This window comes from Apteryx rowi, unplaced genomic scaffold (genome assembly GCF_003343035.1).
Source record: "Apteryx rowi isolate R43461 unplaced genomic scaffold, aptRow1 scaffold_659, whole genome shotgun sequence".
NCBI lineage: Eukaryota > Metazoa > Chordata > Aves > Apterygiformes > Apterygidae > Apteryx > Apteryx rowi.
Window position 1 is genome coordinate 463,512 of NW_020450937.1, and position 15,808 is coordinate 479,319.

Consider the following 15,808-nt stretch of genomic DNA (forward strand, 5'->3'; position numbering starts at 1 on the left):
ACAAAAACACTATTTAGTGCTGTTCACCCTGCAATACAGCTTTATTTCTTTGTCCTTATATTTCATGTAGATTGTTGCTGTGGAAGCAAAGGGGAGGCTGCCATCAGTCACCAACGATGAATACTTTTTTTAAAGGTATTTAAAATACCTTAAAGATACAGACAGGCACCAAGAGGGATCATCAGATCCAAGAAGCCATTTAAACGTGGAAACAGGACAGAGCTCCAAATGAGCAACTTCAAATATTCCATTTAACACCTAATTATCTGCAGGAACAAAATACATATGTTACTCTAGTCTTGAGACATGATTTCACATATGAAATATGAGGAGGAAAACCATAAAGCAGAAATATAGTTAGTAAATACAGTAACATTTACTAATTTCATGGGTTTCTTTTGTTTCAACAGTGCTATCCAAGACCAATTTAGGAATTTACCTCACTTAAAAGTACTTCTAATAATCCCAAATTGAATGTAATTGTTACCTTCTGAGGCATGCACTTTGGAAGGAGATTGTGCTCTAGGGACCAGCTTAATTTTCACTTAGAACTGAGCTAATCATATTACTCAGCATGGAATAAGCAACACTTTCTTCTCTATAAATCTTTTTGTTGTACTAACATAAATGGAGTACCTAAGCCATGTTCATCACAGATGTTTCCCAACCAGATCAATACTAGACAGAGTATCAAATGAACTGTCTATTCTGGGGTCAATATATCATATTTTAGTTATAACTCAAACTTATTTTGTCATAAAAATCCTATGATGAATGACTACGGAGCTACAAAACACTTTTTATCGAAATATTCTTAAAAACTTTCTGGTCAGTTTCCCCCCTTAATTTCCAGTGGTGATAAAAACGATTTTATGGCCTCCTCTGGCTAGAAAAAGGAGTCTGAAGCAGTTAATCAAGTTACTGTTTTTCTTCCCCTTTTCTTTCTTTATTGCTGTACAGCATTCATATTCAACAGCAGGGGAACAGCACACATGCATACATTAAGTCATCAAGGAGGGGTCAGCAGCCCCAAGACTGAAGGGAAAACCTCATGCCATGCAAGTAGCCAAAAAGAAAGGGGTACATCCTACTCACTCCCCTCCAGTTGCGGTGAGGAACCACTGAAGGGTGGTTCTCTCACACTGGCATCCCTGATGCTTTGGGTAAGCAGAAGGTGGTAAGTCTACTTCCCCAGGACAGCCTTTCTATCTTACGGCTGTCAAGGACCCTAGTAGGGACAATGTCCTGCTGGGCAAAGCCAGCATTTCTGTTCCCATCACTCTTCCTCTACTCTTACTGGTCTATGAAGTGGTCAACTGTGGGCAGGACACTCTTGCCCTCCAGGCTTGTCCCAATCCTCCTTGTTCGACTCTGACATAGCTCGAGAGTCACTCCTACATGCTGCCAGTTCCTCCTCTTTACATGCATTGAGTGGGGCCTCCTTTTGCAGCCCACAGGGTTTGGTACTCGTCCTCTCACACTAAAGGACCGTACTAGCATCACTGATTCCAGCAAGGGGTGAAGCAGTGAACATAGCTTAGACATAAGACTATCACATGCCAAAATGTTGCATTTTGAGCCAATTACAGTAGTGGGAGGAAAAACAGTCTTCTCGACTTCACTGCTTTTCCCCAGCTTCATAAAGGTGTTTGAAGGCAGTCACTGTATGATGTGAGTTTCATCCCCTTTCATAAAATGAGAGAAAACGAGCAACAGGAACCCAGTAAAAACCTCAACTAAGTAAAAGGAGTAAAAAGAAATAAAAGCAGCAGGAGAAACAAGATGTTCCCTACTCTCTATAACCATAAAGGGGTCCAATGCCCAATATCAAGCTCCACATGCACACACAGGGAAACACAATGGGAAGAGAATTACTGAAAATGTCTTAATGTTTGACAAAATGAGTTTGGTAGAAATAGGCAGCAATAACTGGCATTAAACAGGAAAGATATGTCAGTTAAATTTTCTCTTCACTACATAAAAAAACTGAAAAAGACTCACTCATTAAGGACAGTGCTTAAATCAGTACTTAGTTGTAGCAAATATTACCCTGGCTGTCCAGCAAGCACAGTACAGAGACAAAGAGGGAAGAGGGACGAGGGGGAAAGAAAAAAAAAAAAAAATCACAGCCACAATTTGTGGAGTCAGATAAGTTATTTCTCAAGTGTCATCAAGGAAAGAAACAAGAGTGTTTCTTCATTCCAGTATGTTTGCAGATCAGATAAAGAGACAATAAAACAGCAGAACATATTTATTAATAGACACATTTAAGGAATTTTTCCTTTTCCCAGTTTAAATATCCTTAATAATTTTAAGGCAGTTTCCACATATCTTCCCTTTAACAGTCTGCAGGGCAGAGTTGATGGAGAATACAATGGGAGTAGTTAAGAAAAAGAAAGAAAAGATTTTTGCTGACATTTTTTTCAAGCAGCATAGGAGAAGGCTCTCAATTCCTAACGTCTTTAGTCAACTTTTAAAATACCAACTACACACACTCTTTTGGCCTTCCATCCCACCATCCACAATAATGGAGAAAGAAAGGGGAATAGAATTAGCATGCTACTATTCAAGAAACAATTAAGCTCATTATATCACCATGTGATTTCCCACATAAATATACCAGGCAAATTACACATTTAACAAAATTCATAGCCTTACCAGTCAATAATGATTCTTGTTTCACTTGTGCTCCATGAAGTACTTTGATCAAATGGACAGATGTAGCAATCAGACCCAAGTTCCTATTGTTAAGTCGGAAAAAAACAAAAAATTGTTTGATACTAAATACACTAAGATAAGCAGACACGCCTCTTCACTGAAGTTAATAACAAATTTTTAATGTCCTCAGAAACTTTGAAATAAAAAGGAGTTTTGCCTACTTAAACATGCTTGGCTACATCAACAGCCATAATATTGCTATCACAAGCAAAAGGAATGGGCTTATTTTTTGTTTCAGACCCCTAGCTTAGCCATAAACACTTTGTATTCTTCAAGACAGCAGATTTGTATCCTTTGCCATAGAGACCCTTTGTATCTCTATCAGAAAAAGAACATCTAGAATGGAAGGAGTTTTCACATTGTCAATACTACCATCTTTCCAAATAATCTGTTCTATTAACGGCTAACGCAGATATAATACACAATTACTGGTTGCTTTAAAAGATCTAGTTATCTGGTTGATATACCATCTCTCACTGAGACATGTGTTGATAATATGCGCACAGAGGGAGGGGGACCAAAAATGAACTGTTTTCAAATCCATAGCAACTACATCATATGATTTCAGTTCTTTATGTGACAAGTAGTAAAAGGAGATAACACAGCTTTATAATCTTTTTAATAACTTTTAAAGAATAGCAAACAAACACAATCAGAAGTTCATATGTTTATTCTGAGCTTTCACATATTCTCAGTACCAATCATTATATTCAGCTCCTGAACCAACAGCCACTGATGAACAAAAATCAGTCCAGCCACAACTACTGCCTCAAAAACACAAGTTAATGCAGCGATGTAGTTGAGAAAAGACACTAAACACCCCACATGCCCTCTTATGCTGCCTTAACAACTCTGTGGAATGATGTATTATTTCCCCACTGAACCTTTAGAAACCACTGACTGCTGAACAATGGGAAAACCTTTTAGGCTACCGACATATCTTTGAGTGCATCAGCCTGAACACTAACAATTTTGAAGACAGTACATTCAGCGCTAAGAACCCTTTCCTCTCTTTTTTTCTAAATCCAGTGTTAAAAATCAGCAGGTCATTCCTGTAATTTAAACAATTTTGTTTAAACACTTTGCTTTGTTTGCAGTTCAAGTGTTCAGGGAAAACGTCAATGTGTGTTATTTAGCAATAAACTTTGAAGATTTTAAATACCAGCAAAGCAATTAGTGAATGCCATCAAAAGAACAACACGGACAATCCATAGGGAAACATACAAAACTTTGTGAGGAAAGCAAGGATGCTGAAGTAATTATTTATCCTTGCTCCAATAATAAAGATGTGGTGATGGTACAGCCTGCCGGAAGTAAAGCTAGTTGGAATCAAAAATGCCAAAATTATTTTATTGCCAAAAAACAGTAGACAACTGATATGCCAGCACATGCATGCAACAGGAAGGGAAAAAAAAAGTTAAAGAATGCAGTATACACAGATGGAAGTTTCCAGCTTTTAACTCACTTGTACTTTAGTAGTCAAGCTTTTTGAGAAGAGATGGGCCAGGACAGAGGGTGGCTGAAACTTCAGAAGATGTCAATACCATCCCTATCAAACCTCCACACCTGTGCATGAGTTACTGAAAAAATGTCCTATCACCACAGATAGATGCTGAATAATTATTATGTGCCTTCTGAAGATGTTTTTTAAACCAGCATGTACTCTTTCTCATTAAGTTCTACCATGAAAGGAAGCCAAAGATGCATTTAGAAATATAAAAATACACACACACACACCAGTATACATAAAATCTATTAAAATTAAACATTTCCTACTCCCTCCCAGTCCAAATTACTTTGCAGCAAGCAAAGCAGAAAAACTGACACAGGAAGAAACAAAGCATCATATTCCTCAACAGTTTCAAAGCTTGTTACACAATCCATTTGTTTACAATCTTTGCATTCCTTCCTATGAACTATCAGTTTTGATTTTGTTCAAAAATTTTGTAGGTTTTTTTTTTTGGTATCTAAACATTGCACAATTTAAACCAACGTCAAATACGCATGATTTTTCTTCCATTTACAACTTCTGATCACTCAGGACATTTAACCCCCAAACAAGCTGTGGATTTGCAATAGTTTAAAACCAACACAAAAACATGGCTGATTTACAGCTAGCTCAAAGCACCCAATGTGGTATTTAAGGTAGCATAAGCAGATATGTTGCTACAAAGCCAAAACAGTACCTGACGACTGACCCACATGGTCATTCATGCTACAAGCATGGTCAGAGCCTTCTACACACTTGCCTGCCCCCTTGTGCAATCCAAGGGAAGCATAATTACAAGCATCTGGTTTCCTAAACGCATAAGGCTATGCTAGTTGCCTAATGAGGGTAACTATGCTGCACAGGAGTAAACATTGCAGACTGCTTTTTGTATTCAGAAGCAGGTTGTATATCTGAATTCCATTAGAGAGTAAAAATTAGACCAGTAACTTGGTCATATTTGTCATGCTACTGAAAATGGTATTCCTATCAAAACTCCTAGCTGTGCCATTTTGCTCCTTCTCTTTCACCAACACTAGTGACCATGGGGCTACAGCAAGCTACAACAGCAAATTCAGTCCAGCTGAACACCCACTTAGCAAAAACTAATAAATAAATACATAAGTTTTCTGTCAGATCCATTCTCCAACCCACCCCGCAACATGATCATGAATGCTAGCATTGGCAGAATGAACAGGTAGGAGCCTGAACTTAGATTTAACTTATTCTAAAACCAAAGCCTTCTACTAACAGTTCTGCAATTTTTGTGGTCTAAACAAAATTCTGCCCCCAAACAAATTCTGGAACTTTGTCACATGCCAAAATTTTATTTCACCAGATTTGAAAAGTCCCAAGAAACCAGATTTTACAATTGTATTCCACAATAATTCTTCATGTTCTAACAAACTTGTAATAGCTTCCCCACACCCTTTTTTTCTTTTTAAATTGCAGGACTATTCTTAAACTGCCAGGTTTTCAGTAATTACAGCTAGTTATATCCTAAGCATCCCCTTAATCTTGTTACAGACGTGGGCAAAAACTAGAGCCTGAATAACTTAAGGAGCCAGATTAACTCATTATTACTCATTAATATCAGTTTAATTGTACACGTACCAGGGTTGATTTGCACAATTCTACATACTATACTTTGCCATGAGTGCTAGACAGATCTACATATGTATTAAAAAAATGCTAATCCTGTAACTGACAATTAAACTGTGTACTTACTCATTACACTACCAAAAAAAAAAAAAATCATAGAAAGAGTATATCACTTGCACAATCAACCCCTACTAAGGACAGAAACGCTTCCGTCCATTATCCAGCAGTGCCCCAAACTCTGTCCTACAAATAGGTCAGCTATTTTTGTTACTTGCATATTTCATTTGAAGGGATTGTGCCAAGCAGGAAATACCAGCTAATAAATCAACTAACACAGCAGTGTAAAATAAGAATCTATATAAAACACAAATATCATAAGGTTATATGTTTGTATGGGTTAAAATGTATCATAACTATACCTCATGACATGTTGATTCTTGACACACTCAACGCAAGCATTCCTCAGACATCTGAAACATTCTGCTATGAGCAGCAGACAGGTGTCTACATCTACCAATTCACAGGACTCCTTGTACACCCATTCAATTTCATTTGAGGCTTTCATCAGGATTTCCAGGAGGTTCTGAAATATACTTTCTTCTGCCATTTCTCTGAAATAAATAAAGTTGTAGTGAGAAAAAAAAGTTTCACTATCAAAAAGGATCTTCAGGTTAATAAAAAAAAGTATAATTGACATAATATGGTATTTATGCAACAATCTCTAATCATTCTTTACATACAAGGCCTTTCAAGTACAAAGACGAAAATGGCTGTGATGGAGCTGGGTTGTCTAGGGTTTCTCACAGCTTTCCGAAGCCACTTTGGAATCTTAAAAAGTCTCCCTAGTGCAAATAGCTAGCATGATTATACATGACACCGCATGTTCTTGTGAGAATTAGGAATTGGTTTAATTAATGACCACAGTTAACGTCTAGCACAAGATGATTCAGAAGAAGCTATCAGAAGCTTCCCTACAAAATAGTCTGCCACAGATTTCACAGTTAGAAAGAGATGTCATGCAGAAAGCAGGTAGCTGTACTAACCATCATTCTGAAGTGTGTGAATCAAAACCAAGGGAGAAAGAGGATTTTGTCTACTCTAACAGGCAACTACCCCAACATAAAAAGCATTATGCGACTTACAGTGTATCAAGACTTAACAACATAACAGTGCAAAGTCATAAGCACAAAGACCGATACTAAATGAATGGCTCAGAGCTGATACTGAAGTCTTGCACTGAACACTTAGATTCACCAGATTCACTAGAACTGATGTGCACATCTGCAAATGATCTATCACACAGATGCGCACAAGTTTCCAAACTACAGCTTTACATACTCTCCACTGATTTTACATTCAGAAAGGAGATAAGGGCAATAGAATAAAACCATAGATAACTCAGATTTGATATAACATGCTGGTGAAAAGAAGCCACAATAAAGAGTGTTTATGGCATTGCTACAGGAACACACAATAAATTTACTCATCCAATACCTCTGACCAGAGTAAAACAAAATGGAAATCCAGGTGCAGTTTCCTTGTCCCTTAGAAAGGCTTACAGTATACTCAAGATCAAACAGAAAAGTTAGATTCTAAGTTTTAAGAGATAAGGTTGAGAAATATCTCCTAAGCTACGAACAGAAGAACATGAGATGAAATGCAAAGTAACATTAAACAAAATATTTTCGCACAGAAAACTCTTCCCTAATTGAGACCTGATCAAACATTAGTAGATGATACCATATTACTGGTGTGCTGCTGTTCTCTTAAATATCCAAACATTTGCACAATTAGAAATTCTTCCTACCCTTTACCAAAGGCAATCACACCTCCTTTAAATCAAACCATGAGCAAAAATATCATTCAATTGCTCCATTAGATTTCAGATCTCCAGGAAATACACATTTTATTCTACAATCTCACCATATTATAGATTAAGACAAATATCCTTACACAATATTCAGCTACATAAAAAACAAGCCACCAGTCAGAACTATCTACAGATGGGAAAAAATACAAGATACTTTTTTTTTTCAGAGGCATTATACTGAGGACAGAAGCAAAACTAAGTGGCACAAGAAAAACAAAACACGGACATGGCCCACAGTCATAAAGAAAACACAATGGAGCTTACATAACCGGAAACAAGATTTGGAGTTTGGTTTTAAGATTTCTTGAGAAAAAGACATTCATGTGACTTGAATCTTCCACTTACAAGTAGTGCGTGAAATGGCAGCAGCTGCACCACAGGTACGTATGCAAAAGAAGATTCAATAGCTGATGCACGACAGAACACCTGACAAATGCATCCACTCGTACACAGATACAAGTTTTTCTAAACAAAGGAACACCCAGCTGGGCTCAGTCCCACACACACAGAAGCTATGTTTGCTCTATTGAGTCAAGATGCCATATGGAACCATTAGCTGCTCATCACCCGCGTTAAATACAACACTGAAATTATTCTAAAATACAAAAACCTTTCAGTCTGATGGCAGTTTCCTTTATATTTACCTATGCAATGAGTTGGACTATCACATGGAAATGTTTGGTCATTTCCTGACTCCAAATTACACAAATCAGTGATTGATGCAAAACGTGTACTAGTATATAACATTCAATTATTTTAAATCAGTAAAACAGGAAAAACGCTGCAAGTACTTTTATCTGTGTTCTAGTAACTCTTGCCATTAAAATAAACACCTTAAAGTTATTTCAACCCTGGAAGAGTTTCTACTCTTGTTACAGAGTTATGCTGTAGAGAAGTAGTTTTAATTGGATATCAGATCACAAAAAATATCAAGCTGTTATGATTTTTCTCTTAATATTAGATTAAAAGTAAAAACCTAAAGAGTGTAGAGATTTGCGCTGAAAAATTGTTTAGTAAAATAAAAAGATGAAAGTCTTTTGTCTGTTCTAACAGAGCAAATATCACATACACAACAAAGTGCCTGTCTTCATCGTGAATGTGGAAACAGACGTGGATTTGGGGGTATCAGCAAGGGTAGACAAACCTCCAAATCTCTCCAATTTTGTTCACTGTGAAGGAAAAAATCATGTGCTCAAGCCAGATGTTTCTGGGCAGAAGTCAAATCTCTTCCTACAATACGAAAGAACAACTTAAGTGAACAAGCAGAAGTTATCCTAACAGAAAAAGACGCGACTTTAAGGTTTGGTATAGTAGGATTTTCTTCAGAGAAAATTTAAATGAGACTCTTGTACTTAAACATTTATATACATCATTGCAATTTGAGTGTATGCTACAAAGACATTAAGAAATAAGTCAAGAGTGATTTCAGGCAACTGTTCTGGAGCACTGCTTACATTAATTTTTAAACAATAATCTTTTCTGGGTTATGTCACAGATTCACCTACAGATAAAAATAGCAGCTACAATTACTTAAATTGTATTTTTGAAAAGGAAAATATTCTCCTCCCATAACCTTTTTCCAAATCTTTAAATATTAATCCACAAAATTAGTGAGTGAGGAGACTTCTCGTAGCTTTTAGATGAGGAAATATATTCTGTTGTAAACAGGCCTTGAAATTCATTCAAAATTGTTCTGTGGATTTTCCAAAAACCTCCATTTCCTATGTTTTCTTGCTTATGACAGGATCTTCACAATTTGCTGTTGCCACCTGTCCTTGATTTCAGCATGAAGTAAAATAAGCTGAAGCAACCCAAAAAGAAGCAGAGCAGTGTGTCAAGCAGCCCAGCCCTCAGACAAGGCACAGTCTCTTGTTAAGTCAAAACAGTTAGAATTCACATATCTGTGTCAAAAGAAAGACTACTCTCACTCCTTATAAGATCTAGAGTTTGACTGCTAAAAATAGAAACTGTACAAGATAACATCCTAGTGAATATAGATTTAAAAGCACTCATGCAACCCTGTTCATGAGATCGGGGCTGCAAAAGCATGACACTAGTCAGAAATTACAAGAACAACCCAGCAGTTTGGGATTCTTCATTTCCACTGTGTGTTTTAGGTATTTATACAGTTCCACTCATGTAAGCAGCATTAAAATATTTATCGTCACAATATTCCTGAGAATAGATAAAGCCTCTTTTAGGGACTAGTAATGGAAGTGCAAAGAAAGCAAGTGCAAAGTTGAGCGTGTGCTCAAAGGCACTTGAGGTCTAGAGTAAAGCAGGTAGTTGACCTCAAGTCTCCCAAATTCCACCATACTGTCCTATGGTTAGAAATTATTTTCCTCACCTTATTTGCTCTGAATTATGGACCACTAGAACTCACATTTTTGAACTCTTCTGTAGCTACAAGCAAAACAGATATATCCATCACATAATAACAAAAGACCTATCACTGAACACTGCAGTTTCAAATACTGTGTCCAGTGAATTGTTTCTTCTGGTTCAATAGCAACAACAGTATTTTCCAGGGTTGGCACATTTATGAAGTTGCTCTCACGTGCATTTTTGTCATGTCCAATAGCATATAAACTCATGCTGCAACCTCTTCCCTCTTGAAGGGCCATTACACAGTGTCTCTCTTCCACCAGCCCACCTGTACTCACAAAATTTTATTTTTTGGGACATCAGCCCTCTGTCAAACACAGTTGCAGAGGGAGGGAGGCAAGAAACATGCAGAGAAAGCATCAGCGTATAAGCCCAAAATCTGCACAGTTCTTCTCTGCCCGGAGAAACAGAGAGGAAAACTAAGCTTTTTAATTCTTGTACATAGAAAGACGGCAATAGAATATTTGTAAGTATACCCCCAACATCTAAATATGTATTGAATTAACAAAAACAGTATGAGGAATTTTAAAAAATAACAAAGTTTTATGCTAAACTTTAAAGTTCTATTTCTTCTTTACCTTTAGCAATCTCAGTCACCAGTAACTCCAAACAGCAAGTGTTAAGAGAACTGAATGTGAGCTTCACACCAAACTGCCCAGTCTCCCACTTTCCAGAAAGAGCCGAAATCATTCCTGTACGCGCATTCACGTGGCTGAACCTCTGCACGTCCAAGAAACTGTGCTAAAGCTAACCGAGTTGTGTGGTATTACAGAGGTCCACCCTGACTGTGCGGGTACAAGAACACTCCATATTGACCCTTTGTTTTCTACAGTAACTGCATGCTTTCTATTCATCTCTGAAAGTTACTAATAAGAAGGTATATACGCCTTTCTCCCTGTGTTTTAGTGGCTGCAGCCTGTTCTGGTGCTCAAACCTACAATCGTTGAGGCCTACAGGTATTGCCCTCTACTCAAAGGCCTTGCTCACATCTGGGCTCCACTTGCTGCTGCAGCTGTGCTGCACGAAACCGTTGCCCGGGAAGGACTTCAGTGGGTGCATCTTACCAGTTTCTAGTCAATGCTGTACTAGCCTGCGTAGGGCCCACCACTGCGTTTTGCCCCACAGCAGCTACTCCCACAGTTAAAGCCCAGTTAAAGGGACGCGCCTAAAAGGGTGACTGTTGTCATCCGTCCTTGGCTCACACAGGGAAGGAGCAGACACACCTGAGAGACAGACAGCTTTCTTGTTTCCTTTCCTCCGGGGAGCCGGTACGAAAGCAGGAAGAAGCCCAGGGCTGCCAGCCCCGAGGGGCGGCGAGGTTACCACACACAGGAGCCACCCCCGGTGCCAACCGCTGCCCCCCCGCCCACCACCCCACGAGGAAAGCCCCCGCGAGACAAAGTTTTAACGAGGAGGAGAAAAGGCGCCCAGCCACAAGCTGCGCCGCCCCGCGCTAAACACTGCCAGAAAGACCCTCTCAGTGCGCACCCCCCACACCCCGAGGAAACTGGGCAGCACCGAGGGGAAAACTGAGCTTCGAGCCGGGGCAGCCCCCTTCTCCCCAGCAGCCGGAGTCCCCCCGCTGGGCAGGGCAGGGCCCGCCCAGCACGGACCACCCGCGCCCGCTGGCCCCGGCGCTTCCCGCGGCCGAAGCTCCCTCCCCCGCTCCACGTGGCTGCGGCCGGCCACTCCTCCCTCCTCCCCGCTAACCTGGGCTGCGCCTCGCGGAACAGGCCCGTCAGCGCCCGCACGCCCTCCAGGCGGGCGGCCGCCGGCCCGGCCGCTGCGGCCCGCCCCAGCCGCGCCGCCACCGCGGGCAGCGCTGCCGCCGCCGCCATCACCCGCCCCAGCGCGGCCCAGCTCCGCCCCCCGCCGCGCGGAAATGGCGGCGGCCCAGCCCCGGCAGAGACCTGCCCGCCGGGACGGGGCGCTGGGGCGGTGCGGTGCAGCCGGGTACCCGGGCTGCGCCGCTAAACCTGGGGGTTGGCGTTTCTCCGCTGGTTTGCATAGGGGTTCCTCTTCTGGCTTAAGCGGATAGGTGGGATTGGGTGGAAGAAGACAGGTGGCGTGGGCCTTGCCCCACAAACGGAGTGTGGTTATCTCCCTCATTCCCTTTTTCTCGCGTTTTCTGCCTTCAGTGTCGGCACCGACCCTGACGGACTTGGGGGGCGGGGGGAGCGGGCCCGGCGTGGAGCTAAGATGGCCGCCGGGACGCGGGGCTCGACCTTCTGGAACCTTCTTCCCTCAGCGCGGCCGCGGGGCGGTGAAGACGCGCCGGGAAAAGGTAACGGTGCTGCTACCGGTCACTTCGGCCTTCCTCTGCCGGCCCGCAGCGGCCCTCCGGGCTGTCCCGGAGGTCTCCCCAAGAAGCCGGGGAAATGATTGCTTTGCGCCCCAGAAACGTTTTCCTAAATCTTCCCTTCTTCCCATTCGCTTTCTCTTTGAGGAATGCCTGTCTCAAAAGGAGCCAATTAAATGTTTCGAGGTGTTTTAAATATGTCTAGGAAAAATAAAAGTATATACATTGGGGGGGGGTGGAAATTTGAACTTCCTGTGGACAAAAAGGCTAGTTGTAGCCAAATGGTATGGAAAGACCCATTATATTGGAACTAAGCTTAATTCACCAAACATCATTTAAGGAATCTGAAAATATTAGCTCCCCCCCCCCCAAAAAAAAAGCATGACACAAAAAAATCCTAGTTATTCATTTGTTCCCATTCATATTTCCTCCAAGTTTCTGCACACATCTCTGACACGCACTGTTATTTGAGATCATGTAAGTGATACCTGTAGGTTCAGGGAGCGGAGAGTTGACTACAGTTTGCCACTGCCCATACCAAATCTAGTCAGTATACAGTTACTGTCTATGTACCTCTAAAGGAAATATTCCTCCTTTAGAAATAAACTTTTGTGTCTTGGCTTACCTGTGGGAAAACATTATTTATTATTATTGTCAAACTTCTGATTTTTAATAATTATCAGTAAAAGGCCCAGAAACAGCATTTACTAAAGTATGGACAAGCAGTTCTTGATACAGCTCTATATTTAAAAAAAAAAAAAAAGGGTTCAAATAACAAGTGGAAATCAGGTAAGTAAAAGAGTCCAGGCGAGACTGATTACAATCATGCAAGTTCTTCCTCTTAACAGTTCAAATTATTTTTAAGAGTTGTCTGTTCCTGAGTGAAAAAGATCATTTGTTTTAGCTGGAATTAAATTTGAGATAGGAAGAGGGAAGCATCAGAACTGCCCTGGATGCATCTGGGTACGTTGTGTCTGACAGTAATAGCTCCAAGGAAGATTATGACTGCAGCACGCAATCTTTGGGTAACTTACAATTTTTCTTTCCCTAACTATCATTAATTTAGAGGTTGGTTTAAGCCATGTTCAGGACATGTAATTTTATATCCTTTCTACAACATATTTTAAATTTTTCATATTGATACATATGTCCAATCTTTTTCCCTCTCTGGATTCATGAAGGTTAGTTCCAGACATGACCATGAGATCCACTAGACTGATCAGCAGTATCCTGAAGGTATATCATCTAGTTGTCACAGTCAAAGCCAGTTATCAGAGGCTAAGCCTGGGAACTAACGTCTGTGACTGCTACTACAGTCAGCTTATAAACTTGTGTCTGTTTAAAGCATGTCTTCCTGGAAAGGGTTTCTATACCCTCTCAAATTTGTGGACATTCTTTCTAAAGTATGGATCCCAGAAATGGAAACTACACTGTGTTGCTCTCCCAAACAGCTTCCTGCCCATCCCCACAATATTTTTCATCCGTTCTGGTATTCTGGCTTTCTTTACTGGGGTGTTGCATTGGCAGCGCCTGTTCACTTTGTGTGTTCGTCATCACTGCAGCCATGCCTGTGAACATTGGTAGATCCAAAAGCAGCAGGGCCAGCCAGTCTGGCAGTGAACATACTGTGCAGGCACAACTAATAAATATGCTTCTATACTTCAAATCTGACATTTCCGAGGTATGTTGGAGTCACTGCACAAGCACATGTCAATGTATATGTATTTAATAAAGTTGTTCTGCACATTCTCAGTGACCATTGATGTAATATGTCTGGGGGACCAGCAGGTTACAACTTCAGTGAAGCAAGTGGCAGACTACGCTCAAAATTCAACAAAATAGGGGTTGGCGGGTCAGATTTTAAGCTCTAAATCCTTTTCAGAGTTACTGCTTACTAGTAAACAGTTTTTCCTGCCCTCTTCCCTTCACAGTCACACATGTTTTATGAAAATGATTTGAAAATATGTAATTTTGTATCTGATGGTATCCTACTCTGTGAAGGGACACAATTTACCCAGCAGTCCAGTTTTATTTACCATCCTTCTCTTTTTTTTGCCATTTTGCCTGTCTCGTTAAACAAAATCTTTTAAGCAATGATTTTTTGTGTACCTGTTAGAAATATTTCTGTTTAAGGATTTTTTCAATGACGTAGTAGTATTTTTTTAGGTGACAGTTAACCAGTTTTTAGTCTATTCAGTATATAGAGTCTTCATTTTGTGTACTGATGAGTTACATAGCAGAGTATTTCAGACCAAGCAGCTGAGAGTACAGACTAGAAGGTAGATCTCCAGGACATGAAAATGGGGTAGTTCTCTAACGCAGTCTAGTACATTGTTAAGGCTTTGACCTACCCCAGCTGACATAAAGGTAGACAAAAGATAAGTTGTGCTTACCCTGGGGCAAGGTTAGCATACAGCAGCTCCAGTTATAAATATTTTCCTTTTAAGAACAGTTGGAAAGCAACTCAAAACAGAAAAGTCTTTCTTCTAGCAATGAATCTTAACAGAATCCTGATCTTGGTGATACCTTCTTTCAACAAATTCCATAGGCCTGCTGTGTGACTTTATCCGTTTTAACTTTGCTGCCTGCTTCATCAAATGCCTCCTCAGATGGTACTATTGATTATTACTAGTGAATCCTTGTGAAAAATAGTTTTGCTATGTATAATTCTTTTGTATTTTTTCCTGCATTAAACAGCCTGAGCTTTTTATTTTTTTCATTTTAGTCCTTTCGTTTCTGTAATCATTCTCAACGCCATTATCTAAACCACCTTTATTAGAGGGTTATGCAATACTTTGAGATAGGATTCTCATAAGGGAACTTTGCAGGGTCTCAGGAATATCAATAATAGAATTTAGTAATTTTTACCAGATTACTCGCAGATGTTATATCTTGAGCTCATCCTTACTACTGACAGTATTTTGCACTTGAATTTTTTAAAATACATTTGTATTGTGGTAGTGTGAAACAGCTAAGTCCCACAGTGTTGTACTCATCTTTAATGGCGGGGTATTAAAACTGATCAGAAGTCTTTACAGTTTAGTTTTGAATTACTGAATTGATCAAAAGAAGGAATCCAAAGTGATTGTTTTAAGATGCTTATGTCATTGTGATAGCGTATAACAGCTATGTTACAGAATAGGCCTGTGCTGTCCCTGATTCTATAAAAACAGACAGATCCCGAAAATATCCAGTCTTTCCCCCAAAGAGCTTACAGTATAAATAATGTTAGTTTTTCTTAGCACAGTTTTACAGAATTACCAAAAAGAAAACAATCTACCTAAAGCTGACTATTCCACCTGAAAGTAAAATGATGCAAAAACTACTTTTAAGAGTATTAAGAGCTGGTATAGTCTTTTGATGCACTGATGTTTGAAGTCATATGTTGAGAAAGCTCTGTCACAACTGAGACTCACTCTGGAGGGAGATAGTTCCATTTTTTCAGCAA

The 15,808-nt window shown here is 40.0% G+C and overlaps 1 protein-coding gene and 1 long non-coding RNA gene across 13 annotated transcripts in view; one reads left to right on the forward strand and one right to left on the reverse strand.

The window, feature by feature from the left end:
• The window catches only part of ATXN10 (ataxin 10), a 108,103-nt gene extending 95,903 nt beyond the window's left edge, over nucleotides 1-12,200 (reverse strand). For 2 of the 12 annotated variants that reach the window (XR_003256523.1, XM_026085041.1), the window contains exons 1-4: nucleotides 10,640-11,259; nucleotides 8,821-8,845; nucleotides 6,226-6,417; nucleotides 2,659-2,741 (exon numbers count right to left, since the gene is read on the reverse strand). Coding sequence is in view for 11 of the 12 variants with exons in the window: in XM_026085041.1 (XP_025940826.1) it covers nucleotides 2,659-2,741; nucleotides 6,226-6,417; nucleotides 8,821-8,845; nucleotides 10,640-10,751 (412 nt within the window). In the remaining variant the exon portion in view is untranslated. Of the gene's footprint in view, nucleotides 1-2,658; nucleotides 2,742-6,225; nucleotides 6,418-8,745; nucleotides 8,907-10,639; nucleotides 11,260-11,284; nucleotides 11,484-11,771; nucleotides 11,807-11,971 lie in introns of those variants that run through there. The other 10 variants (XM_026085043.1, XM_026085048.1, XM_026085037.1 and 7 more) reach the window with 10 other exon arrangements.
• LOC112975242 lies at nucleotides 12,018-15,077 on the forward strand. Its single transcript, XR_003256524.1, has 2 exons — nucleotides 12,018-12,099; nucleotides 12,200-15,077. It is a non-coding gene; the product is annotated as an uncharacterized LOC112975242 (long non-coding RNA).
• The last annotated feature ends 731 nt before the right edge of the window (nucleotides 15,078-15,808 follow it).